At 36.3% G+C, this 27,735-nt stretch overlaps 1 protein-coding gene across 6 annotated transcripts in view; it reads left to right on the top strand.

Annotated features, from left to right (window-relative positions):
* The window catches only part of DPH6 (diphthamine biosynthesis 6), a 197,008-nt gene that overhangs the window by 150,884 nt on the left and 18,389 nt on the right, over nucleotides 1-27,735 (top strand). For all 6 annotated transcript variants that reach the window (XR_003515801.2, XR_003515803.2, XR_003515805.2 and 3 more), the window contains 2 exons: nucleotides 1,056-1,117; nucleotides 24,811-24,905. Coding sequence is in view for 2 of the 6 variants with exons in the window: in XM_027571277.2 (XP_027427078.1) it covers nucleotides 1,056-1,117; nucleotides 24,811-24,905 (157 nt within the window). In the remaining 4 variants the exon portion in view is untranslated. The remainder of the gene's footprint in view (nucleotides 1-1,055; nucleotides 1,118-24,810; nucleotides 24,906-27,735) is intronic.

The following is a 27,735-nucleotide window of genomic DNA, read 5'->3' as shown; positions in this document are numbered from 1 at the left end:
TTTCACCTAAAAATACTCAATGGCAAAAGAGTTTTCAATCTTTGCCTGACTTCACTTCTTCTGATATGTGATATAAGAAATAACATGTTACCAAAACAGGCATCCAACTAGAAGCAGAAAATTATTAATCAGTTTGTGTAATTAATAAGCTAAATAATTTAAGCCAACAAAAAATAAAAATAACTTATTTAAATGAGACTAAGTCAATACATGTATTATGTGTATAAATATCTAAATGTATTATGGATGTAATATCTAAAATGAATTCTTTCATTTCATAGCAAACTTGTGGCATGTAACTTTTTCTTCCCTGGCAAGTTAGTTTTCGTATGTGGGAAGAGTTTATTGCCCTTACTTGTCTGCCTATACCTTGTCACCTACATAAACTCTGTAGTTGAACATCTTTAAGATTGTGCACATGCCATTGGTACAATAATGATTTTTCAGAGTTGTCTCTATCTTTGTTTAGAAAATATATTATCAGACAAGTGGTCATTGAAATGAAATGTCATTTAATTTGAGAATATAATTATTTGTGTCCATATCTGTGTCCTCCTATGAAGTGAATTAAATATATAGGCATAAGGGTCTACCGCTCTTCTATTTTCTACTCTTACTCTCTAAGTTAGAATTTTAAAGTTAGATAAAACAGAGATACATAAGAAAATTCTCACTATTGTCCATGAGTAAAATAACCGTAATAATTAAAATACCAAGGATATAAATGTCCTATGTTTGAAATGATACCTGTTTTTCCATCTAAATTACTGTTGCTCTAAAATGGATTAAAACAATGCATCTGGAAGTTGACACAGTGCAATGAAATGATTTGGTATGGAACTTATTTTTCAGGAGCAAGAAAACCGGTTACCCAAGGGGAATAGGAAAGTAAATACGAGCCAAATACATTTTACTTTAGGATCAAAGCAATTTGAAATAATCACATACTGGTTTCCTAGGCAAGGAGAGGCCAAGGGAAGGGGAGGAATATGTCTTTAGACTTCCAATCTGATAGTTACCTAAAAAAAAAAAAAAATTGTAATCTTTCTTGGCAGGTTTAGATCCAGATAAGCATCTTGGAAAAACCCTGGATCAAATGGAACCTTATCTCTTAGAGGTAAGAATTTATACTATTTCTCAAAATATAGGCATCTAAAGGAAGAAAAAAATAAGGCCATGATATGATTATAAAATTAATTTTATTTTGGAAAAACTCTGATAGCATTCATGATATAGTTTTGTGAAAAAAATTAATGGATATGAAGATATCAAAAATTAATTATGAAAATCATTACCAGTTTTTTGGTCTGAATAAAGAAGTAAGCTATTCCTAAAAGAAAACTGTCCTGTCAGAAGGTTTTTTTTATTAACATGGACATTGTATGCTATATATGAAGTACTATACTCCTAAAGTAGCTGATAGTCTCTGTGATCAGATGCTTTTCAATCAAAAATGTGAGTAGGAACTTCCTTCAGAGATGATCTAATCTAATCTCTTCTCTTTTACCAATTAGGAAATTAACTTGCAGAGTAGCAAAAAAAAATTATTTTAAGGTTTCAAGTAACAATCATTTAACCCATTATGATTGTCAAATCCTAAATGTGTTCGAAACTTTAAAGAAGATTTAGTTATTTTCATTATTTTCTATTAACTGTTATTATTATATTTTATGAGAGATTGGGGCAAATGTTATTTGCATGGCAATGACAACTAAAGGAGTATAATGATGAGAGTATTTCATTTCACAGTTATGATGGAAAAAAGAAAATTACCTTGCTTCTGTGAAAGAACTGAACTCCTCTAATAAGTTATCATGTTCCCCTCCCCATCTCTTAATTTATCAACATTATCTCTGAATATTGTTAATATAATTAATGTGATGTGCTAGCAGTTACTACCTTCTTTACTAACTTTATGGTTTTTGGATTTTCTTTCAGTTATTTGCACTTGATTATTTTATGGTTTATCAATATGTACCAAATGCTTAGAAATCCCTGAAATGTTTATTCCTTTTTTCACTAAACGTCAGTAACCATCTAATATATGTGAGGCAAGTAACAAAGATAAAAATTAAAATGAAATGAGAATATAATTGTGACAAATTATATTTGATTTCTAGATAATTTAAGTTGATGACATGTTTTTTTATGCTACTCTGATAGGACTTTTCTCACAGCAATTTGTGTTATGGCCAACATATCTATGTTTACATCTATTCCCTATCATCAGATTAAATTTTGCTTCTGAAAAAAACAATGTAAATAAATAATGAAATTAAAATTATGGGTGTAAAAGAAAGAGAACCTGGGAAAGGAGAGACTGGGGCTTTGACAAAAGGGCTTTTTGTAAGCTGCTCCATAAATTTAAAGTTATGAGTTCAGGTGTCAAACATGTAGAGGTTCTTTGTAGAATAGACATATAAGGCTTGGGATTGCCATGATGTCAATTATGAGTTAACCTGGATATTATCATAGAATATTTAAACACAAAATTGCAGAAATCATTTTATTCAATCTTCAGCATGGCCAAGCAATCTCATATTTCTCTGGAAAACTTATCTACCCATTCTCCATAATGGCTATTGCATTCCTTCTCTCCTCAAAATTCAGTCCCCTTCACTTTTCCCCTGGATGGTTTGTTTCTTCACAAAGAAAATAGAAACCATCATCCTGGGAATCCCTCTGCCTCTGAGCACCACCCTTGCATATTTTTGCTTCCTGTAACTGGGAAAAGTACACTTCCTCCCACGTATGGCTCACCCCCTTACTGTGCTCTGGATCCCATGAGCAGCAATCACTCACCCCTCCAGTAGCTTCCTTCTCTCTCACATCATACTGAAACATACCACCATCTCTGCCATTCTGAAGATTCCCTCCCTCCACTCTAGTTATTCCTCTAGCTACTTCTCTTCTTTGCTTCAAAACCAAAAAGTTAAGAGTGTTATCCATGTTGATGGTCAGTGCTTCTTCATGTCTCAGACACCTCTTATACCTGGAGCCTTGCTTCTTTTTCCACCTCTAAATGGATACAGCTCTGACAAAGCTCACGCAAGATCTCTATTTTACCAAACCCAACCAACACTTCTTAGCCCTTATTTGACAGTTTTAAACACTCCTCCTTAAAATGCTTCCATCAGCATCCATGATGCCACATTCTCCTAGTTTTTCTCCTTTTGTTCTCGTCACTCTTAGTCTTTTTTGCCGGTTCCTAGGCTAGGCTCCGTTTTCACTCTATCACCTTTTTCCAGATGACCTCAGTCACTCACATGGCTTTAAAAACTAGCTATATTTGGATGACTCCCAAATATTTCTAGCCCACATTTCTCTGCCAGGTCCTAGTGCCTAGAGGCACTGCAAATTAAATCTCCATAAACTTGATTGTGGCCTTTATATCCATCACTTTTTGCCATTCCTTTTGTCATCACCTTAGTTCAGTGCCTGTCACTTCAGGCCTAGAGTATTACTGACAACTCCAAATTTGCCTCTATCTTCCATTTTATTTCCCAAAGAATTCATTTTGCTTACTGCTTCAAGATAACTGTTCTAATATATTCTACTGTAATTGTGTCACTCACTCACAAAATTTGAGTCCCCATTGCTTACTGGCTAAAATACAAATTCTTTAGACTCCTCTTTCCCTTACTTAACTCTGGCCAACCCATTAGCATGGTCTTGTCTTCTCTATCTCCAGAGTATATTCTAAACCCAAACACTTCTCACTGTCTCTGGCGCTACCACCACAAGATAATCATCTATTGTCTGGAATACTTCATCAACCTCTAACTGGTCTGCTTACTTCCACCATTGTCCTGCTACAATCCATTATTCATATAGATGCCAGAGTAATTTTTTTAAAGTGTAAATCAAATCACATCTCTGCTTTGTTTAAAATTTAAATAGTTTCTCATAGAATAACATCCAAATTCTTATGAGATCACAACTGATGAAACTGTATATGATCAGCATCCTCATTTTCCACCAGCCTCTATCTAACTCACTGAGCCTGAGCCACAGATACCTCCTTATTACTTAAATACACTGTATTCACCCCTTTTCTCCTTAGGACTTTGTTCTGCCTCAAATGTTTTTTTCCTTCATACCGCCACATGGTTAATGCTTTCTCGTAATGTAAGTGACAACTCAGATGCTCCCTCCTCAGAAAAGCTTTCCCCGACTACCCTAGCTAACACAGATCTCTACAGATTATCTCTACAAATCGTCTACCTGCTTACGTGTATATTATCTGTCACCCCTTCACCCACCCCACCAGAATGTAAGCTCCAATAATCCTACCAAGATTTTGGCAAAGACATTAGTTCTTTAGTTCTTTCATTCAGTTATGTGTTCATCCGTCTATCTGTCCATTCACTACTATCATCCTTAAATTACTTCATATTTATTGAGGACCTGTTATATGGCAAATGCTGTGATGAGCACTAAGGATACATGATGAATTAAACAAGATCCTTGTTCTAAAGGAGTTTAAAGTCTGCCATAGTTATTCTCAGACCTGAGAGTGAAATTTATTGGGGACCTTGTTAAAATATACACTCTTCTCCCACCCTAAGAAATCTCAGTTCAGAGGGCTAGGAATCTAATCTTTAAACAAGCACTAGGTAATTCTTTTTTTTTTCTTTAAATTTTTTATTGTTATGTTAATCACCACACATTACATCATTAGTTTTTGATGTAGTGTTCCATGATTCATTGTTTGTGCATAACACCCAGTGCTCCACACAGAATGTGCCCTCTTTAATACCCATCACCAGGCTAACCCATCCCCCCACGCCCCTCCCCTCTAGAACCCTCAGTTTGTTTTTCAGAGTCCATCGTCTCTCATGGTTCGTCTCCCCCACAGATTTACCCTTCATTCTTCCCCTCCTGCTATCTTCTTTTTTTTTTTCTTAACATATATTGCATTATTTGTTTCAGATGTACAGGTCTGTGATTCAACAGTCTTGCACAATTCATAGCGCTCACCATAGCACATACCCTCCCCAATGTCTATCACCCAGCCACCCCATCCCTCCCACCCCACCCCCACTCCAGCAACCCTGTTTGTTTCCTGAGATTAAGAATTCCTCATATCAGTGAGGTCATATGATACATGTCTTTCTCTAATTGACTTATTTCACTCAGCATAACACCCTCCAGTTCCATCCACGTCGTTGCAGATGGCAAGATCTCATTCCTTTTGATGGCTGCATAATATTCCATTGTATATATATACCACCTCTTCTTTATCCATTCATCTGTCGATGGACATCTTGGCTCTTTCCACAAGCACTAGGTAATTCTAACACAGTGATCAAATGTATCATCTCCTATTTCTTCAATACCAGTAACACACTTCAGGCTCTGTATTTTTAGATTTCTCTGAAAGAATGTTAAGCCTTCTTGAAACCATCGTCATCCATTGGCTTCCACTACTTACTTCTGAAAGCTTTCTGAGTATTTTGTTAGCTTCCTTTTGGGGCTTACCATGGATATATTCCACCTCTTATAAGTTGTTTCATCCATAGCCTGTGGTGATATTAAACACCCCCATGACTTCAGCTACCAATTTTATTCTTATGACAATTAAGTCTATTCCTCCACCATATTTTTATGCTCCAGACATCTGTATTCTGCTAGATACCTTCCTCTCTTAGATGTACTCAATCACTTCAACTTCAGCTGTGCAGAACTGAACATTTCTTTGCTGACATATCTATGCCATTTTTATGTTCCCTGACAGTGAAGTGTTCCATTGTCTACTCAGTTGTCCAAGACCAATAAAAAGTGAATTGTAATAAATTATTTCATACATTCCATTATTCATAAATAAGGCCCCCGCTCCTTTTAATTCTACCTTCTTAACATCTTATAATCTGTCCCATTTAATCCTCATTGTCACTACATTAGGGTTTCCCCTAGGTTATTATAATCTTTTAGCTCAAGTCTGTCTCCTCCCCACCTTACCCCTTGGGTAAGCCACAGGGCTGTCATCATCATACATGTGAAGGGCAAATCTGATCTTGTTCTTGTTCCCCATTCCCTCAAAATAAAATTTTGCATTGTTCCCCATTCCCTCAAATAAAATTTAAACTCCTTAACACAATGCAATCTGTCCTTGGGGAAAAAGAGTCTTGTAAGTTAGGCAGTCTCCTACATCCGCCCTATCCTTCATGAGTTTGGAACTATTAATGGTTACCCTAAAGTGAGTACTCCCTTCTTCCTCCATGTTCTACTCCCCTTCTCTGCAGACTTTCTCTCTCCTTCACTCAACTAAATCCAATCTGTTGTTAAAGTCTAAGTTTTAAACTCTTGCTTAAATAAGCCTCCTTTGAGCTGCCATTTTCTTCTTTGACTCCTAGTATGTATGTAGCACTTCTCATGCTATATATTTTTCTAATGTTTATTATAACATTAGAGTATGCAATGTGTAAAAAATAAAATCAAATTTATTTTTTATCAAATCAATATCAAATGGCAAATAATGAAACTTTCAAATAATGAAAACTTTTCCACTGACTCCAACCCCCCAGTTTTCTTTCCCAGAGAAACCACTCTTCTCTATTCTGAGGTATCTCTTCAAAAGCTTTTTTTGCATATGTAAATGTATATGCATGGTTTATTCTTTTTTACCAAAATTGGAGCATACTGTGCATATTATTCTCCGTCTTCCATTTTAACACATAAGGATCAAGGTAATTTGTTTTCATGACTTCACTATGTGGATAATATATTGAGCCTCTTCTTTATTGATGGGCTTTATTCCTTACTGATTTCTTTCATGTCTTTTGCTATTTCAAATAATGCTAGAATGAACATTACTGTGCATATATTTTAGGGTGTATATGAATTTATCTGTAGGATAAAATCCTAGAATGGAAATACTGGGTCAGAATGTATGTATATTTTTAATTGCAATAGACATTGAAGATATCCATTTTCAGCTATGATGGAATAACTTACATCAGACCAGTTCTCCCTATTAAAATAATTAGAATAGTTATATGGAATTAAAACAAAAATAATGTTGGAAGGCATTAGGGAATTACCAAAAATGAGAAAATTTGAGGGGCCAGAATTCCAGTGAGAACAGAGCCTCTAATCCCCTTAAGACATTTTCTAATTCAAAAAATGGTACAGGGATACCAAGAAGTTGAGGAGAAAACTCCAGGCAAGAAGCTGAGTACGGCTTTCTGCAGCTTCATAGAGTTAAAGAGACAAAAATTGGAATTCAGGGCAAACCAGAGTGGAGTGGACCTGGTTAACCATCCACGTATTCAGTTGGACTCCTGAATGGGTTACACCTTAGGAGTAAAGGCAAACCAGAAATAATCCAGGCCTTGCAAATACTTATATCCAGCTTTGAATCATATCAGTTCTAGACTGACTTAAAGTAATCTGGTGTTCCTCGTATTGCCTATTTCTCTCTTTAAGAAGATAACAAGATTCAAATCCTCAGGTTATCTCTAAAATATTTCACATACAGTTTTCAGCAGACAATGAGAAATGACCAAGCATATCAGGAGATCTGATGAGAGAACTGAAAGCAAGAGAAAAACACATACTAGAAACAGTGTCAGAGGATCCATATGATCGAATTATCAGATTTAGACTTTAAAGTGACTGTGGCATTGGGCGAGAAGATGAACTATTTTAGGGGCAATTTGGACTCTTTATGAGAGAATCAAATAGAATTCTAGGACTTAAAATGCAAAACCTGAAATTAAGAACACAATACATGGGTTTACCAGTAGATTTGATACAGTTGTATAGACAATTGAAGACCCAGAAGATAGGGTGATATAAAGTATCCAGGCTGAAGCCCAAAGAAAACAGGATTGAAAGTAAAGGGAAGACTCTAAGAGATGTAAGGGAGAGAAGTTTGTCATACCTGTAACTGGAGTTGCAGGAGTAAAGTAGTGAGAAGAAAGAACAGAAGCAGCGTTTGAAGAGATTTTACTGTAGGATTTAGCTGTAGTTATTTTTGACAGTTTTGACAAGTAGCTTCTCAGAATGGTAAAAATTGCTCAAAGGGAAAGATTGAATATTAATGGCTAATTGCACATTTTGAACAGGAATTATTTTTCCTGATAGGTATAGAAAATTATGCAAAACAATCTAAAGTGTCTTTTTCTCTGGCTTCTGCGTAGTCTAATTTGTGTGTACATGAGCTTTCTATCAAGTGAGTGCCTAATAAATTTTTACACCAATTTGTTACCAATTTGTTTTTCACTACATGTACAACAGTTATCTGACACAACCCAGATTTTAACCCAGGTTTTTTGCTTTCTCTTTTTCCTTTCATTTTTACATATGCTCATAAAGGAGACTCAATCAGTTGCCTGATGTACTTAGAGCACAATGATTCTAATATAAAAGCAAATGCGTCATTTGTCAAACTCTCATCTTCTTTCAGCATTCAGAGGGTATGGCTGTTTTTTATTTTTTAAAAACTTATTTTCTAGGACTCTGACTTCTCCATCGCTGCCTAAGACATATCAGATTTTAAGGACTAGATATATATATGTCCTTATCTTTATGAATAATGTCATTAACCTCATTAAGTGAGATAAAAAATCAACCACATATTCATTTTTCATCTTGTTGACACAACTCTCCTGAATAAGAAATTCAAAAAGAGAGAAAACAAAACCTTTGAACTTGTAGGGGTGGGAGAAGAAGGGGTTAAGTAGAGGAACCCATTTTGTTCACCTGCCTCAGATATCCTGAACCACCTGTTAGGTACCCATTGTGTAATGTGGGTGGACATGACTTATAAAATGTAATGTTATTTCAGCTAATACATTAATCCTTTATTATTGTATCCAAGAGTTAATATTTTTTAGTTAAGGGAATTTTTATATATTACAATGATTGCCCTTGAAGAAATTAATATTATTTGTGAGAATGACAGGTTGGTGGCAGAGGTGGTAGAGAAAAGATGATACCTTTGGGCAAGGGTCCTTTTCATAGTTCAGTCAGATCACATGGGTAAGAGGCAGCATAGGACAGCAATCAGCAAGTTAACTCTGTACCCAGGAGGCCAGGTATGAATCCTGATGCTACTGCTTACCTCAAATGTTGATCTAGTTAGTTTCCCACATATATAATAGAAGTAAGGGGTGATTAGCTTAGTATCTGGCACATTCTCAGTACTCAATAAATGTTAGTGATGTTTAATATTATGAGTAAAATTTGCTATTACTTAAGAATAATTCTGAAACTTTACTGCCTTACAAAAAAAAAAAAAACAAAACAAAACTGGGTAGACACTATAACTGGAGATTGTTAACTGACATATATCAACATGTAGGTAACAATTCTAACAGAAAAATTGCAAAATCTATGGAGAACTACTGTACAGAAAAGAATATCTCAAAACCAAATCTAGATGTGAGGAGATGCTCAAATGGATTTAGTAATCAGAGAAGTACAAATTAAAGAAACAGTGAGATGTTACCTTGTACCAGTTTGGCAAAAATTAGAAAACTGGATAATGCCAAATGTTGACAGGTGAAGATTTACAGAACCTTAGAAATGTAGATTGGTACTACCATTCTGAAGGGCAGTATTGCAGTTCCTAGATTAAATATCCCCATCCTATCATTCCATAAGGGGACATTAGTGAATATAGTCTTTGCAGGGTTATTTTTGTTGGTGTTGGGGTTGTTGGAGGCAATATGAATGTCCACTGCTGGAAGAGCAGATAGTTAAAATGTGGTGAGTGCACATTATGAGATACAAGTCTGCAGTTAGAAAAGTATATTCGTTGTGCATAGAGCAGCAAAGTGTTGAATGCATAAAAGTAACATTGAAATGAATTAAAAATATAGGCACACAAAATAATACATTTGCAAAGATGTAGACAAAAGATATACATTAAATATTTTTAAATGTTTGTCTGTCATAAGGGAAAAAAGGGGGATAAAGTATACAAATAAATCATAATTAGAAAAAACAACATAAAATACCTACATATTGCTGAAAATTTGAGATATAATTAAGTATAGAGAAGTATAAAAAACATAGATTTCTGTCCTGTGATGCACATGGCTAACATGTTGGTATACTCTGTAATGATTTATTTCCTAAGAGTTTATTTTTCACACAAGTTCACATAGTTAAATATTTTATTTACATAATTAGGTTTGATTATACATATAATTTGTGTACTTTGTTCTCTAGCATTATGTCATATTTATTTTCCCACATAATTGAGTATGCTTAGAAAATATATTAATGGCTGTGTGGATTCCATCATATCTGTATCCTATGTATGAATGTATTATGACAAATTCAATGAGTTACCTCTTGTTGGAAATATTTGTTATTTCTTAGTTATTATAAACAATGTTACTTATTTTAAAATTGTTATAAACAATGTTATGATTATGATTATTCCTAATAAATCTTCCTATACATTTCTGATTATTACTTGCTTCAGATAAATTCCCAGGAATATAATTTCTGGGTCAAAAAATACAACTTTAAGGATTGTACATTTATTACTCTAAATTAACTATGGATGCATATTTTTCTCATTTAGTGCTCTGAATATGTCATGCCAGTCCTTTCTGGCCTGCCAGGTCTCTGTGGATAGGTCTGTTGCCAATCTAATGTTTCTACCATTATAGGTTACAGATCTCTTATCCTGAGCTGCTTTCAGGATTTTCTCTTTGTCTCTGAGACTCGTAAGTTTTACTATTAGATGTCGGGGTGTTGACCTATTTTTATTGATTTTGAGGGGGGTTCTTTGTGCTTTCTGGATTTTGATGCCTGTTTCCTTCCCCAGATTAGGGAAGTTCTCTGCTATAATTTGCTCCAATATGCCTTCTGCCCCTCTCTCTCCTTCTTCTGGGATCCCAATTATTCTAATATTGTTTTGTCTTATGGTATCATTTATCTCTCGAATTCTGCCCTCTTGATCCAGTAGTTGTTTATCTCTCTTTTTCTCAGCTTCTTTATTTTCCATCATTTGGTCTTCTATATCACTAATTCTCTCTTCTGCCTCATTTATCCTAGCAGTTAGAGCCTCCACTTTTTATTGCATCTCATTAACAGCCTTTTTCAATTCGACTTGGTTACATTTTAGTTCCTTTATTTCTCCATAAAGGGTTTCTCTAATATCCTCCATGCTTTTTTCAAACCCAGCTAGTATCTTTAAAATCATCATTCTGAATTCTAAATGAGAAAAATACGCAGCCAAGAATACTATATCCAGTTAGGCTGTCATTGAAAATAGAAGGAGAGATAAAAAGCTTCCAGGACAAACAAACACTAAAGGAATTTGCAAACACAAAACCAGCCCTACAAGAAATACTGAAAGAGGTCCTCTAAGCAAAGAGAGAGCCTAAAAGTAACATATACCAGAAAGGAACACAGACAGTATACAGTAGCAGTCACCTTACAGACAATACAATGGCACTAAATTCATACCTTTCAATAGTTACCCTGAATGTAAATGGGCTAAATGCCCCAATCAAAAGACACAGGGTATCATATTGGATAAAAAAAACAAGACCCATTGATATGCTGTCTGCAAGAGACTTGTTTTAGACCAAAAGACACCCCCACATTGAAAGTGAGGGGGTGGAAAACCATTTTCCATGCTAATGGACACCAAAAGAAAGCTGGGGTGGCAATCCTTAAATCAGACAAATTAGATTTTAAACCAAAGACTGTAATAAGAGATGAGGAAGGACACTATATCCTACTTAAAGGGTCTATCCAACAAGAAGATCTAACAATTATAAATATCTATGCCCCTAACATGGGAGCAGCCAATTATATAAGCCAATTAAAACAAAAGCAAAGAAACACATCGACAACAATACAATAATAGTGGGGGACTTTAACACCCCCCTCACTGAGATGGGCATATCATCTAAGCAAAAGATCAACAAGGAAATAAAGACTTTAAATGACACACTGGACCAAATGGACTTCACAGATATATTGAAAACATTACATCCCAAAGCAACAGAACACACATTCTTCTCTAGTGCCCATGGAACATTCTCCAGAATAGATCCCATCCTAGGTCACAAATCAGGTCTCAACTGGTACCAAAAGATTGGGATTATTCCCTGCATATTTTCAGACCACAATGCTTTGAAACTAGAACTCAATCACAAGAGGAAGGTTGGAAAGAACTCAAATACATGGAGGCTAAAGAGCATCCTACTAAAGAATGAATGGGTCAACCAGGAAATTAAAGAAGAATTAAAAAAATTCATGGAAACCAATGAAAATGAAAACACAATGGTTCAAAATCTTTGGGATACAGCAAAGGCAGTCCTGAGAGGAAAGTATATAGCAATACAAGCCTTTCTCAAGAAACAAGAAGTTTCTTGTTTCTTCTCTCAATACACAACCTAACCCTACACCTAAAGGAGCTGGAGAAAGAACAGCAAATAAAGCCTAAACCCAGCAGGAGAAGAGAAATAATAAAGGTCAGAGCAGAAATCAATGAAGTAGAAGAACAGTAGAACAGATCAAAGAAACTAGGTGCTGGTTCTTTGAAAGAATTAACAAGATTGATAACCCCCTGGCCAGACTTATCAAAAAGAAAAGAGAAAGGACCCAAATAAATAAAATCATGAATGAAAGAGGAAAGATCACAACCAACACCAAAGAAATACAATTATAAGAACATATTATGAGCAACTATATGCCAGCAAATTAGATAATCTGGAAGAAATGGGTGCATTCCTAGAGATGTATAAACTGCCAAAACTGAACCAGAAAGAAATAGAAAACCTGAACAGACCTATAACTACTAAGGAAATTGAAGCAGTAATCAAATATCCCCCAACAAAAAAAGCCTGGGGCCAGATGGCTTCCCAGGGGGATTCTACCAAACATTTAAAGAAAAATTAATACCTATTCTTCTGAAACTGTTCCAAAAAATAGAAATGAAAGGAAAACTTCCAAACTCGTTTTATGAGGCCACCATTACCTTGATCCCAAAACCAGAAAAAGACTCCATCAAAAAGAAGAATTACCAACCAATATCTTTGATGAACATGGATGCAAAAAATCTCACCAAAATACTAGCCAGCAGGATCCAACAGTACATTAAAAGGATTATTCACCACGACCAAGTGGGATTTATCCCTGGGCTGCAAAGTTGGTTCAATATCTGCAAATCAATGTGATACAATACATTAATAAAGAACAAGAACCATATGATTCTCTCAATAGATGCAGAAAAAGTATTTGACAAAGTACAGCATCCTTTCTTGATCAGAACTCTTCAGAGTATAGTGATAGAGGGTACATACCTCAATATCACAAAAGCCATCTATGAAAAACCCACAGCCAATATCATTCTCAATGGGAAAAAACTGAGAGCTTTCCCCCTAAGGTCAGGAACACGGCAGGGATGTCCACTATCACCACTGCTATTCAACATAGTATTAGAAGTCCTAGCCACAGCAATCAGACAACAAAAAGAAATAAAAGACATCCAGATCGGCAAGAAGAAGTCAAACTCTCACTGTTTGCAGATGATATGATACTTTATGTGGAAAACCCAAAAGACTCCACCCCAAAACTGCTAGAACTCATACAGGAATTCAGTAAGGTGGCAGGATACAAAATGCACAGAAATCAGTGGCATTCCTATACACCCACAACAAGACAGAAGAAAGAGAAATTAAGGAGTCGATCCCATTTACAATTGCACCCAAAATCATAAGATACCTAGGAATAAATCTAACCAAAGATGCAAGGGATCTGTACTCAGAAAACTATAAAATACTCATGAAAGAAATTGAGGAAGACACAAAGAAATGGAAAAACTTTCCATGCTCATGGATTGGAAGAACAAATATTGTGAAGATGTCAACACTACCTAGAGCAATCTACACATTCGATGCAATCCCTATCAAAATACCATCAGCTTTTCCAAAGAAATGGAACAAATAATCCTTAAATTTGTATGGAACCAGAAAAGACCCCGAATAGCCAGAGGAATGTTGAAAAAGAAAAGCAAAGCTGCTGGCATCACAATTCCAGACTTAAAGCTCTATTACAAAGCTGTAATCATCAAGACAGTACGGCACTGGCACAAAAACAGACACATAGATCGGTGGAACAGACTAGAGAGCCCAGAAATGGACCCTCAACTCTATGGTCAACTAATCTTCAACAAAGCAGGAAAGAATGTCCAGTAGAAAAAAGACAGTCTCTTCAACAAATGGTGTTGGGAAAATTGGACAGCCACACGCAGAAGAATGAAACTGGACCATATCCTTACACCACACACACAAATAGACTCAAAATGGTTGAAAGACCTACATGTGAGACAGGAGTCCATCAAAATCCTAAAGGAGAACACAGGCAGCAATCTCTTCGACCTCAGCTGCAGCAACTTCTTCCTAGAAACATCGCCAAAGGCAAGGGAAGCAAGAGCAAAAATGAACTTTTGGGACTTCATCAAGATAAAAGGGTTTTGCACAGCAAAAGAAACAGTCAACAAAACCAGAAGACAACCGACAGAACGGGAGAAGATATTTGCAAATGATGTATCAGATAAAGGGCTAGTATCCAAAATCTATAAAGAACTCCTTAAACTCAACACCGAAAGACCAAATGATCCAATCAAGAAATGGGCAGAAGACATGAACAGACATTTTTCCAAAGAAGACATCCAAATGGCCAACAGACACATGAAAAAGTGCTCAACATCGCTCGGCATCAGGGAAATCCAAATCAAAACCACCTCACACCAGTCAGAATGGCTAAAATTAACAAGTCAGGAAATGACAGATGTTGGCGGGGGTGCGGAGAAAGGGGAACCCTCCTACACTGTTGGGAATGCAAGCTGGTGCAGCCACTCTGGAAAACAGTATGGAGGTTCCTCAAAAAGTTGAAAATAGAGCTACCCTACAACTCAGCAATTGCACTACTGGGTATTTACCCCCAAGATACAAATGTAAGGATCCAAAGGGGTATGTGCAAGGGGGACATCCCCAAAGGGGATGTTTATAGCAGCAATGTCCATAATAGCCAAACAATGGAATATTATGCAGTCATCAGAAGGAATGAAATCTTGCCATTTGCAACAACGTGGATGGAACTGGAGGGTATTATGCTGAGCGAAATAAATCGATCAGAGAAAGACATCATATGATCTCACTGATATGAGGAATTCTTAATCTCAGGAAACAGACTGAGGGTTGCTGGAGTGGTGGGGGATGGAAGGGATGGGGTGGCTGGGTGATAGACGTTGGGCTCGGTATGTGCTATGGTGAGCTCTGTGAATTGTGTGAGAATGTTGAATCGCAGACCTGTACCTCTGAAACAAATAATACATTTTATGTTACAAAAAAAGAAGAAGACAGTAGGAAGGGTATAATGAAGGGTAGGGAAATCAGAGGGGGAGACGAACCATGAGAGACTGTGGACTCTGAGAAACAAACTAAGGGTTCTGGGGGGGGGGAGGGGTTAGCCTGGTGATGGGTATTAAAGAGGGCACGTACTGAATGGAGCACCTGGTGTTATACACAAACAATGAATCATGGAACACTACATCAGAAACTAATGGTGTAATGTAAGGTGATTAACATAACTTAATAAATAAATAAACTATGGAATAATCGTTATTATTGCTTCTTAAACTTCTGCAGTTTCCTAAAATTATCATTTGATTAGCGAACAAATGAATTCTAAAATTATTTTATCCTTTGTGGGTTTTTCCCCCAGGATTATTTTCTCATTGTTCAAAAAAGTAGATGAATTTTAATATAAGAGTTGCATAAAATTTTAAAGGTTTAGAACTGTTCCTTAAGTGTTCATTAAGAGTATTCTTATTTTAAGTCAATCAGAGAAAGACATGTATCATATGACCTCACTGATATGAGGAATTCTTAATCTCAGGAAACAAACTGAGGGTTGCTGGAGTGGTGGGGGTGGGAGGGATGGGAGGCTGGCTGATAGTGGGTAGGGTATGTGCTATGGTGAGCGCTGTGAATTGTGCAAGACTGTTGAATCACAGATCTGTACTTCTGAAACAAATAATGCAACATATGTTAAAAGAAAAAAGAAAAAGAAGAAGATAGCAGGAGGGGAAGAATGAAGGGGAGTAAGTCAGAGGGGGAGACGAACCATGAGGGACGATGGGCTCTGAAAAACAAACTGAGGGTTCTAGAGGAGAGGAGGGTGGGTGGATGGGTTAGCCTGGTGATGGGTATTAAAGAGGGCACATTCTGCATGGAGCACTGGGTGTTATGCACAAACAATGAATCATGGAACACTACATCAAAAACTAATGATGTAATGTATGGTGATTAACATAACAATAAAAAATTTTTTAAAAAGAGTATTCTTATTTTCGTGATATTTTACAGTGTTTGTTAAAATTCGTACTCTCGGGTCTTCAACAAATATGTGCTTTGCCTACTTTTATAGTAAAGCTGTGTATTTAGCAAATGCTTACTAAGTGGCATACTCTGTGCTAAGTGCTTTTTATGCATTATTTTATTTGATCAACTAACCTATGAGGTTGTGACCATTGATATTTACATTTTACAGATGAGGGATCATTCAGAGGGTGAGTTAATTTTCCACAGTCATACAGCTGGGAAGTAGCAGATGTTGAATATGTGCTTCAGTCTATCTGATTTCAGAACCTATGCTCTTTTGTATTCTTAAAAGACATTTTGAGGATTAAATAATTATATCATTCTTCTTAACTTTAAGGCATAAGATAAATGGTCTTTAATTAATAGTTATACTGTTGGTTTTTGCAGCAGCAGAATAGCATAAAGGTGATGGTTGAAGCGACAGAGTGCATGGGTTATATCCAAGGGAATAAATTGATTAAGAAGAATAGATTACAGAGATTCATGAGGGATATATATAGTTTAGGAGCAGCAGGAAGGCATCAGAGTAGCTTAACAATAGCTTAGAAACATACATGGTATATATATCATAGTATCATGCCACATAAAATTTGAAAAGGATAAGGTCATTGTACTCTCCCAGCGAACTCCTATTCATACTGAGGTACCAATAAACACAACCACCATCCGTCCAGTTTCCCAATGCAGAAAGCTGGGAATTTTCCTTAATTCTTTTTTAACTTTCCTCACTCCTCCATTCAATTAATCACTTACTCAGCTTCCCAACAATATCTCTCAAAATATCTGCCCTCTCCTCTCTGTCCTCACTGCTATTTCCCCAGTTCAGGAAATCTTCACCTCCTGCCTAGATTATTCCAGCAACTTCTCAGTTCTTTGTTCTTCGTAACTTACTCCCCTCCAGTCCATTCTCCACTGTGCAACCAGACTGTTTCTTTTTTTTTTTTTTTAAAGATTTTATTTATTTATTTGAGAGAGAGAGAATGAGAGATAGAGAGCACGAGAGGGGAGAGGGTCAGAGGGAGAAGCAGACTCCCTGCTGAGCAGGGAGCCCGATGCGGGACTCGATCCTGGGACTCCAGGATCATGACCTGAGCCGAAGGCAGTCGCTTAACCAACTGAGCCACCCAGGCGCCCCCCAACCAGACTGTTTCTAAGAGATAAATGTGATCAGTTCAGCTTTCTGCTTAAAACCTATCATGGGTTCTCACGGACCTTAGGATAATGACTTAGCATGACTTATGAAGTCCCATAAGATATGTTCTCTTTCTAGTCAGCCTCATCTCACCATTATTCATCTAGCTATGATCCAGCTATGCCATACTTCCTTCAGTTTCTAGTACCCATCATGTGCTCTGGGACTTAACATACACTGTTCTGTCTGGAACAGTCTTTCCTTCTCTCCTGTCTTCTCTCTCTCCCTCGGCCTCTCCCTCTCTCTCTTTTAGACTTTTCTGGTTAACTCATTCTTCAGATATCAGCTTAAGTTTTACTTGGAGAAGCCTTTGGGTTCCGTCTGGTTAGGTACTGTACTTTACAATTCCACAGCATCTCATGTATCCACCAAAGCAATCACTACCCATTATTGTAATTTCTTGTTTAACTTTCTGCCTGTACCTCCAGACAATAGGCTGTTCTCCCCCAGCCTCTCTCCCTGGGAGTATGCATTGGTATCTGGACCATAAGGAGGGCACCCTATTGGTCACTAAGTACTACTGTGCTACACACTGCTATAAAGGAACTAGGAGAGAGTCTTAAGGATTTAGAAAATAGTTTCATGAGAAACTATTCATGAGAAAATAGTTTCATGAGAAAAAGTAACACATAAGGCTGGGGATAATAATGCTCCCATCATTATCCCCAGCACCTAAAACAATGCCAAACCTATAGTAGATACTCAATAAATACTTCTTGAGTAAGTTCTATGAATGATTATATGCAGCATGAAACTATTTTGTATGTTAAGCGTATCATTTATAAAATGAAATTTTAGCAGTTATTATAAACCTCATGGTTTTCTATAGATGGTGAGAGGGATGAAGTGTGATTTGATTTGACTTTTTTCATCCTAATTTTAAGATGACTAACAGATAAATGAGGCAGGTTTAAAAGAAGAAAAATCTTGATTTAATAAATTCTCACAATTGGGTTTATTATAATCTTTTAAGGGGATAAAAATTAAACGGAAACCAGATGCCCTTAACTTTTTCAGTTCAATAATCAGTGGCATTCAAATGAAATTATTATGAGTATGAATATTCATCTATATAAATAAGTATGCCAGAAAAAATAGAATCATATAAGTGATTTCCTTTTTATTTACTAGGAATTCACTTTTTAAATGTTCAGACTCCAAGGCATTCTTATAATCCATGAAATGACCCAAGTCAGCCACATCTGTTCAAAATGCTTTTCAAAATGCTTATCTTAACAACAGTTAGATGGCAAACCAATGCTCACTTTCCCCAAAAGCTTTATCTAAAAGAGAACATAGCACAATTTAGATATATGTGAAGCAATGAACATGCTTTTATGCAATGAAAATTATATTGTGTAATAAGTAAAAAAATTATCTTGTTTTATTAATAATCCAACTGGTTAGAAAACAGCAACATATTTCTTTTCAACTGTTTAAGATCCTTTAGAACTTTTATTTTATCTATTGTATTAGCTTTATATCTTTGTATTCATACAAAGGTTAGGACCAAATGGTGGATGTCAGATAAAATATTATGTGTATTAATCTTACCCAGTGGTCGTCTGGTCCAAATCTTTTTCTATATAACATTCCCCAAATGGCTAAGAATGGGGGTGGAGGGGTAGAATGTGACATCACTGATTCAGTGGCTAATGAGATAAGGAAAACATTGACTGTCACGTGTGAATTTTATTTACTTTTTCAGGTTTCCAACACCAGAGGATAAAAATGCAGTTTCTAGGAGTAGAGAAAAAGAAGTCAGTAACTTTCTCTGCTCTTTTACTTGGTAATTCTGATTAAGAGTGGCTTTATTTCTAGTTCAGATTAGATCTACATGTTATGTCTATCAGGCCCTTTTCTGGGAGTATGCATGGGTATCTGGACCATAAGGAGGACACCCAGTTGGTCACTAAGTACTGAGTGCTACACACTGCTATAAAGGAACTAGGAGAAAGTCTTAGGGATTTAGAAAATAGTTTCATGAGGAAAAAGTCACACATGAAAAATTTCAAGTTCAGGAGGTACATAGTGATGCAGTATAGAAATATATCACAAGGCAGCATAGGATAGTCACACAGACTGTAACAAGGGCAATTCCTTTTAAGCTGAAGAAAAGGAAACTAAATATTGGGTTTTATCAGTTTATATTTCATTTTATAAGATTTAGTATCATAAGATCCTTTTGAATTTTTATTTTATTTTATCTGTTGTATTGGCTTTATATCTTTATATCCATGCAAGGATTGGGGCCAAATGGCTGAAGTGTTTGACTGTCAGTCTACAGAGTTTGATTTTTATGGAATAGGTAATAGTCACCAAAAAGTTTTAAGCAGATGAGTGCCATGGTCATTTATTGTTAAGGAAAGTTAGTATGGTGATAATATATATGATAGATTGGGAGGTGTGAAAACTAAGCAGGAAGATAAGAGATGACTGTAATAGTTCAAGTGTGAAGTGATCGTGAAGGATGTTAGAATAGAAGACGTTTGTACACTCTATCCATCTTATTCACTGCCATGCCCCTCATATATAGAATAGGATCTGGCACTTAGTAAGTACTGAGTAAAGATTTGATTCAATAAATGAATTAATAAAAAATTTTAAAATGTAGGCTCTGTGGCAGAAGGAATGACAGAAGGAAAGGAAGGAGTTAAGTTCTTCAGTATTTCAAGCTTTCAGTGTGATCAAACCATTACAGAAATACAAGATTGAGCAGGGAGAAGTGGTTATGAGAAAAAAAAATCAAGAACTTTGTTTTATTCATGTTAAATTTAAAACAAGGCTCCCAAGTAAAACTCGATAAGAATTTTGAGTGGGGACTAATATATGGGAGAGAGATGAGTGGCTAGGGTTTTTGCTTTGAGAACCATTTGCGTAGAAGTAATAGATATAGTAGTGGTCATGATCCTCAAAGAAGGGAATACATAGATAAAAGAGCAGAAGGCCCAAGGGAAGGACAAATTAATCTAAGAGAGAAAAAATACCATGTATTGAATGTTTCCTGTGCATTAGGGACTGAGTTAAAAGCTTTGCATGTATCATTTATCTGTTTTAACAGTCACAACATGCCCTTAATAAGGGTAGGTATTACCTAGGAAAATGGAAATTCAGAGAAGTTAAGTAACTGATCCCAGGTCCTGTGCCTAATAAGTGTTGGAGCCAGGATGTGAACCTAGATCTGTCTATCCCTGGTTTCCATCTTTGCTGAAACTACTCTCTGTTCATGAATTTCATCTATCTTTTTCACTAAATCCTTTAACATATTTGCAATAGTTACATTATAGTCTTTGCCTATTGAGTCTGATATTTGATTAATGTCGTGTCTGTTTCTGCTTTTCTGTTTGTTTTTCTATTGATTATAGGTCACAGTTTTTCACTTTTTGACATCTATTTTTTTTACATATTTTATGGTAGATACTGAATAAAAAAGAACAGTAGAGACTAAAGTAAAATATTATTTACTATATTATTATAGTAAATATTACCCCCCCAAAAGCCACATCCCTTCCTCTGTATGACAGCTAGTTTGGGGTGTTTATTCTGTTTAATCTCCAGAGCTGGTTCTGATATGAGTTGCATTTAGTTTCAGTTTACTACTTGTTTCAAATGCTTTAAGAGTAGTAATCAGGTCTCTTCATTTATCAGGGCTTGTGGTCTATGCTTCAGTGAGTCTAGATATCTCTGTCTCTGTCTCTCCTTTTCTTCCCCTCCCCTTTTCACCCCTTTCCTCCCCTTTCCTCTCCCCTATCTTTCCTCCCTCCCTCTCCTCCCCTGCTTTACTATCCTGCCACCAGTGTTTTGTGCCTTTTCACAGGCTTATTGCTCTGAGCCTCTCCTTACCTTCTTCCTGACCTTCCAAGCCTTGGAAAAAAATCTTAGTTTTCCTGCCCTGTCTCCAGCCTTTGGCACAGTGAAAGCTCAATAGAAAAGACTCAAGGAGCAAATGTTTCCAAAGGAATCTCTCTCCTCTTCTGTCCTGGCCCCGGCCTTCTGCATGTAGCCACTATGTGCACTTGGTTAAGGCCTTTGGGAAAGAATTGGAAAGCTATGGGAAAGAATTGGTAGGCTATACAGACTCCCCGGGTCTCCTCTGGACTCTAACAAGCCATCACAGAAGTCCACAGATGGTCATGTGTTTGGCTGCTTTCTACACACACTGATGGAATTCCCTCATCTGTGGAAGAATACTGTTTTCCCATTAGGAAGGTGGCTATTGATCTTTACTCACCTAGGAAAGGCTCACCCTGATCTGGAATTTAGTTTATCCAGATTTCTTTACATTCTCACCTCTCTGTATGTAAAACAAAAAAGCATGATTTTGTAACCTGTCTGGCATACTTTTGCTGCTACGGTGAGAATAACTGTACTTCGACTTTTTACATACGAACTGAAACTGTTAAATATATTTTAATCATTAACGAATATTGGGCCTTAGTGAAGAAATAGGCAATAGGAGAAAATATTTATTTTTCACTTTTCAGTAAAGATTGCTATTTTGTGTACTTAAATTATGGAAAGAATCATGACGATTCAGTGAGAAACCAAACTTTAGAAAAACTCTTACCTATTTAGCATTTTCAGTGACAGTAAGACTGATAGAGAAACTTATCAAAGGGAATTGCAAAACCATATTTGGAATGATCAAGTGTTAGCATGCAATCATGGCAATTTTGAGTTGAAACCAGACACAGACTGGAGACATGTTAGGAATAAAGTTGCAACTTTCTGTGAACAGTGCAAGTATTAGAACAAAGACTTAACAGGCTTTAGAAAACTAAATTGAATGTTTTGTACCACAAACATGTTTCTGGAATGTGCATGTCTGGATTCTCCACTTCCCTAAACTGACCCTCTCTGTGATGGGTATACATCATGCTTTTGTGCTACAAAGATGTCGATTTCTAAGAGAATGCTGTGTCTTAGCACAAAATTCATTACAGAAAGTGGTTGACTAGCATGGGCTTCACTTCTTCAGAAGCTTTTCACAGAATATCAAAGGGTCTTGAAGCTGGCTGAAAGTAAGCCAATAAAGATGGATTTTTTCTCTGAGGACTTATGTCTATTAGAGCTTGAAGCTAGTAGAGTTTAGAGTGGCTGCAAAAGACATAGACGACTTCTTGGTTCATCTGCTATAGAAACCACTGAGCTCTTTATTCAGATTTCTTGGCCTAAAATCTGTGTTCATGCTGATGAATCAGTAATAGAAAGGGAGAGGAGATTGTGTGTGTTATTTATAGATGCTACATCACTGTTTTATTATCTTGCATTGTTGAAATATAGGGTGTAGTATATTTGATAAGCTTCAAAAGACCAGGGATGTTGTCTTGTTTACTTCAGATCTTCCTCATCTCACACGACCTGCCTAATAATCATCGTTCAATAAGTACTGGTTGAAGAGGTGATATGAATTAATATTATGGAGATATTTTTGTGAACTGAAAATATCACTGGATACATACAAATTTTAGATTTCCAAATACTGGCAGTCTTTTTATAATGATAATATGTTAGTTTAAGATAGCAGCTTATATTATTTTTACTAGAGACTAATAGAACTACTTCAGTAGGATAACAGCCATGCCAACTTTAATTTAAAAATCCAGTTATTCTTTGGTGGTAGATTATAGAAATTATGCAAAGCTTAAGTAAAAAATTTTCCAGTGAAAGGAAGCTAATAATTGATAAGGTATACTCCCTCATAAAAAGACTTACCATAAAGGGGAGATCAGAAGGTTCATTTGGTGGAAAGTTGCTGAATGGGAAGACCAGTGAAAAGGATATCATCAAAAAAGAGGACAAACCCTAGCTAGCAGAACGAGGAAACATCCCTGAAACCCATATCCTGTTATTATTTCTACATTTGTATTGCAGAGCAGATATTAATTTAATTTGATTTAATATGGTAAAGTAATCTGTTCCTGTTATCTGCTCCCATAAGGACCAACTGCCATAATTCTGTCTTGCCGCTTCTCTACTTCATGACTCAAGGTGGTGAAAATTTCTGCTTTGCTCTTGTGAACTCGTACAGAAAATGCCACCCCAGCTTTCTTTCCTTCACTTTTCTTACTGTTTGGCTTTACGGTGTCATTCACATTACTGCTGATCCTTGAAAAGAGCAGTAGAATTCTCACAGATCCATGCTTTAAGTCGCTAAGGGCACATAGTCAAGAGTTTAAATGTAATGGATGCAGAATTATAGCACAACCACAAAAATAACTAGAGAAATAAATGCATAACTATATAAACCTGAAGACTTAGGCCATAGTGCCAGCACAGTGAACATCCATGGAGTCACTCTTCCTTTGGGCAATGAGGACTTTGGACTAGGAGAGGCTATAAGCAGGGAAAGCTATGAAATTCAGAGTGAAGGAGATAGAACATAGTAATAAAGCCTCAACACAAGGACAGGAAGCTTTTCTGACATCGTCAGTGAGAGTGTTCCCTGCCACTGATTCCAGCCATATACCAGCCGAATGGGAAATTATTTTACTCCCAGTCTCAAGATTATTTAAATAATATAGCTTATATTTAATGCAGATTGCAGGTTGTTCGTTGTTTCTTTGCTTGCTTGTTTTTTTAATTTCAGGTTTAATTAGACAACATGATAAGCTATCCCAAACTTTCTTGGAGTTAGACGTTCCTAAAGGCTTGTCTACAGCTTTGGAACTTCATCAGTTCTCAGTACATTTGGAACTTCACCATTAATAACCTTAAGCATAATAACCATGTTTGTTGACTCCCTTTTGTTCACAGGCCAAAGGAGAGCCCTTAGATTGCTTTCTCTGTGTCTCCAAGAAATGCTCTAAACACAACCTATTTTTACCCCCATTCACATATAGGTCAAAGGGCAGGGGGAAGCCCAGTTTGGCCACATGCAGTCTAATTTACTACCTCATGACTAAGTACCTTTTCTCCTTAGCCTTCTTTGAATCTAAAGCTAGTGTCATTCCTAAAATTTATGGTAATCTCTAAGTTTTCTTGTTACACATAAAATGTTGGCCCTTTACATCTTTTTATAAGGATTTTGAGATTAATAAAACTCCTGTGCTTTAATGATAACATTTTCAAATGGCCTTAAACACATGTTTTAAGTAGAAATATAAAGTTATTTTCCTGTCGCTTGTGATATATTTTGGAATTAAAGTTTCTTGCATGGATTTTTTTTTTTAGGAAAAAATAATATTAGTTAAGTGAGCATTTTTGCTGTCTAATTTTAAGTTTCCTGTTTTATTGTTGTTGTTCTCTTACTTCCAGCTTTCTAAGAAGTATGGAGTCCATGTTTGTGGAGAAGGTGGAGAGTATGAAACATTCACTTTGGATTGCCCTCTATTTAAGAAGAAAATAATTGTGTAAGATATCATTTCAGCATTTTCTTCCCTTTCCTTAAATTGAAGTGATGGAAACAACTTAACATTAAGCTTGAGGCAACTTTTGTTGGTAGAAATAGAACGTGTCCTCTAAGTTCACAAACACTCAATTTGTTTAATACCAGTGAAGTCGTCTGAATACCTAAATCAATACCTGACAAGACGAGGCCTTCGTAGAAGGCTATAAACTTTTTAGACATTGCACTTTCGTTTACTTGCTGATTATGCCCTGCAGTAAAAGTGGTACCTACACACTGACACTTTTATCCTTTCATGAAGTGTGAATTGCCTATATTATTTATCTTTCATTACAGCTACATTTGATAAACTGCCACATCAGTAGCCTGTGGGTTCCATTAACTCCATCCTCTCCTTTTTCTTGGCTTTTACAACTTGGAATAGTAATGCTAAACATTTCTCTTTTACTATTTGGGGTTATTTTTACATATAAACTTTGTTTTTGAGTGAATTCGGTTTATGGTAAGCACTGGGATTTCTTTGCCCTAGATTGTTAAAATTAGTGTAATGAAAAACAAGAACTTTCTTTTTTTCTCAGTCTGTTAACATTGTTATCTGTACTCTAATTTGTGTTGCTCTTCTCCTATGCTAAGAGAGCACTTTATCTGCTTTTCCTAAGCTCTTATTCTTGGAAAAGATTGGCAGAATTATGCTTGACTTCAGGAACCACATCTGATGAAAGATTGGCGTCCTGTATCGAGTGGACAGCTTCAACATGTTCACCACTAAGGGGTGATTTCTTTCTACATATTAATAACAAGCAGAGGAGTGATCTATGAAAGTTAAAACGGGACGCCTAGGTGGCTCAGTCAATTAAGTGTCTGCCTTCAGCTCAGGTCATGATCCCAGGGTCCTGGGATTGAGTCCCGCATCGGGTTCCTTGCTCGGCAAAGAGCCTGCTTCTCCCTCTGCCCTTCCCCTTGCTTGTGCTCTCTCGCTCTCTCACTGACAAATAAATAAATAAAATCTTTTTTTAAATAAAAGAAAATTAAGACAACTCTAGGTGAATTTTCTAAAAAATACATTTATCTAGTGAAACATGGCCAAGGCATTTTTCATTATCATATATGTATATTCATCCACTCTTACTTTTTTCATGTTCTTTTAACTTCTTTTCCATTAATAATCATCGACAGAATAATTTATTTGGCAAATATTTATCAAGTACCTATTATTGTCTAAAGCATTCTACTGGGCACCATTGATGCTTTCAGAGGTTGAGCGGAAGACATCTGTGTACAATTAAGATACAAGATGGTAAGGGATAAAAGTTATAAGTTCATATGTGGGAGATATTTCTTCTGGCTACTCTGATCACAAAATAATCCGTGAGTGAAGTGTACATTAGCTCTTACTTCTATAAGAAAATACTGTTTTGTTATTAAAGAGGAGTATTTGCATGTGAGGGTGAAATTACAGTATAATGGGGAACTTACAGTATATTTACTTAATTAATATGGACTAACTAAATTAGCAAAAAAAAAAAAAAGGCACGATAAGAGAAAAATGCCGAAGAATACAACTTTTCCCATTTACTTGACAACTTGAGGTCCTAGAAGTCTTTATGAACAATCTAGAATTATAAAGATGTACTGCTTTATACTACATAACCAGAAGGTCTATTTATTATAGTGCTTTAGACCTGAAAACTGAAACTTTTTTTTAAATTTTATTTTATTATGTTATGGTAGTCATTAGTTTTTGATGTAGTGATCCATGATTCATTGTTTTTGTATAACACCCAGTGCTCCATGCAGTACATGCCCTCCTTAATACCCATCACCAGGCTAACCCATCCCCCTTCCCCCTCCCCTCTAGAAACCTCAGTTTGTTTCTCAAAGTCCACAGTCTCTCATGGTTCATCTCTCCCTCCGATTCCCCCCCTTCAGTTTTCCCTTCCTTCTCCTAATGTCCTCCATGCTATTCCTTATGGTCCACAAATAAGTGAAACCATATGATAATTGACTTTCTCTGCTTGACTTATTTCACTTAGCATAACCTCCTCCAGTCCCATCCATGTTGATGTAAAAGTTGGGTATTTATCCTTTCTGGTGGCTGAGTAATATTCCATTATATATATGGACCACATCTTCTTTATCCATTCATCTGTTGAAGGGCATCTTGGCTCATTCCACAGTTTGGCTGTTGCGGACATGGCTGCTATGAACATTGGGGTGCATATAGCCCTTCTTTTCAGTACATCTCTGTCTTTGGGGTAAATACCCAGAAGTGCAATTGCTGGGTCATAGGGCAGCTCTATTTTTAATTTTCTGAGGCACCTCCACACTGTTTTCCAAAGTGGCTATGCCAACTTGCATTCCCACCAATGGTGTAAGAGGGGTCCCCTTTCTCCACAACCTCTCCAACATTTGTTGTTTCTTGCCTTGTCAATATTTGCCATTCTAAGTAGTGTAAGGTGGTATCTCAATGTGGTTTTGATTTGAATTTCCCTGATGGCTAATGATGATGAACATTTTCTCATGTGTCTGTTAGCCATTTGTATGTCTTCTTCAGAGAAGTGTCTGTTCATGTCTTCTGCCCATTTTTTGACTTGACTATTTGTTTTTTGGGTGTTGAGTTTGAGAAGTTCTTTATAGATCTTGGATACCAGCCCTTTATCTGTAGTGTCATTTGCAAAGATCTTCTCTGATTCTGTGGGTTGCCTCTTTGTTTTGTTGACTATTTCCTTTGCTGTGCAGAAGCTTTTTATCTTGATGAAGTCCCAAAAAGTTCATTCTTGCTTTTGTTTCACTAGCTTTTGGAGATGTGTCTTGAAAGAAGTTGCTGTGGTTGA

This window comes from Zalophus californianus, chromosome 6 (genome assembly GCF_009762305.2).
Source record: "Zalophus californianus isolate mZalCal1 chromosome 6, mZalCal1.pri.v2, whole genome shotgun sequence".
NCBI classification, from domain to species: domain Eukaryota; kingdom Metazoa; phylum Chordata; class Mammalia; order Carnivora; family Otariidae; genus Zalophus; species Zalophus californianus.
Note: the sequence above shows the minus strand (reverse complement) of the source record. Positions and strands in the feature narration are given on the sequence as shown.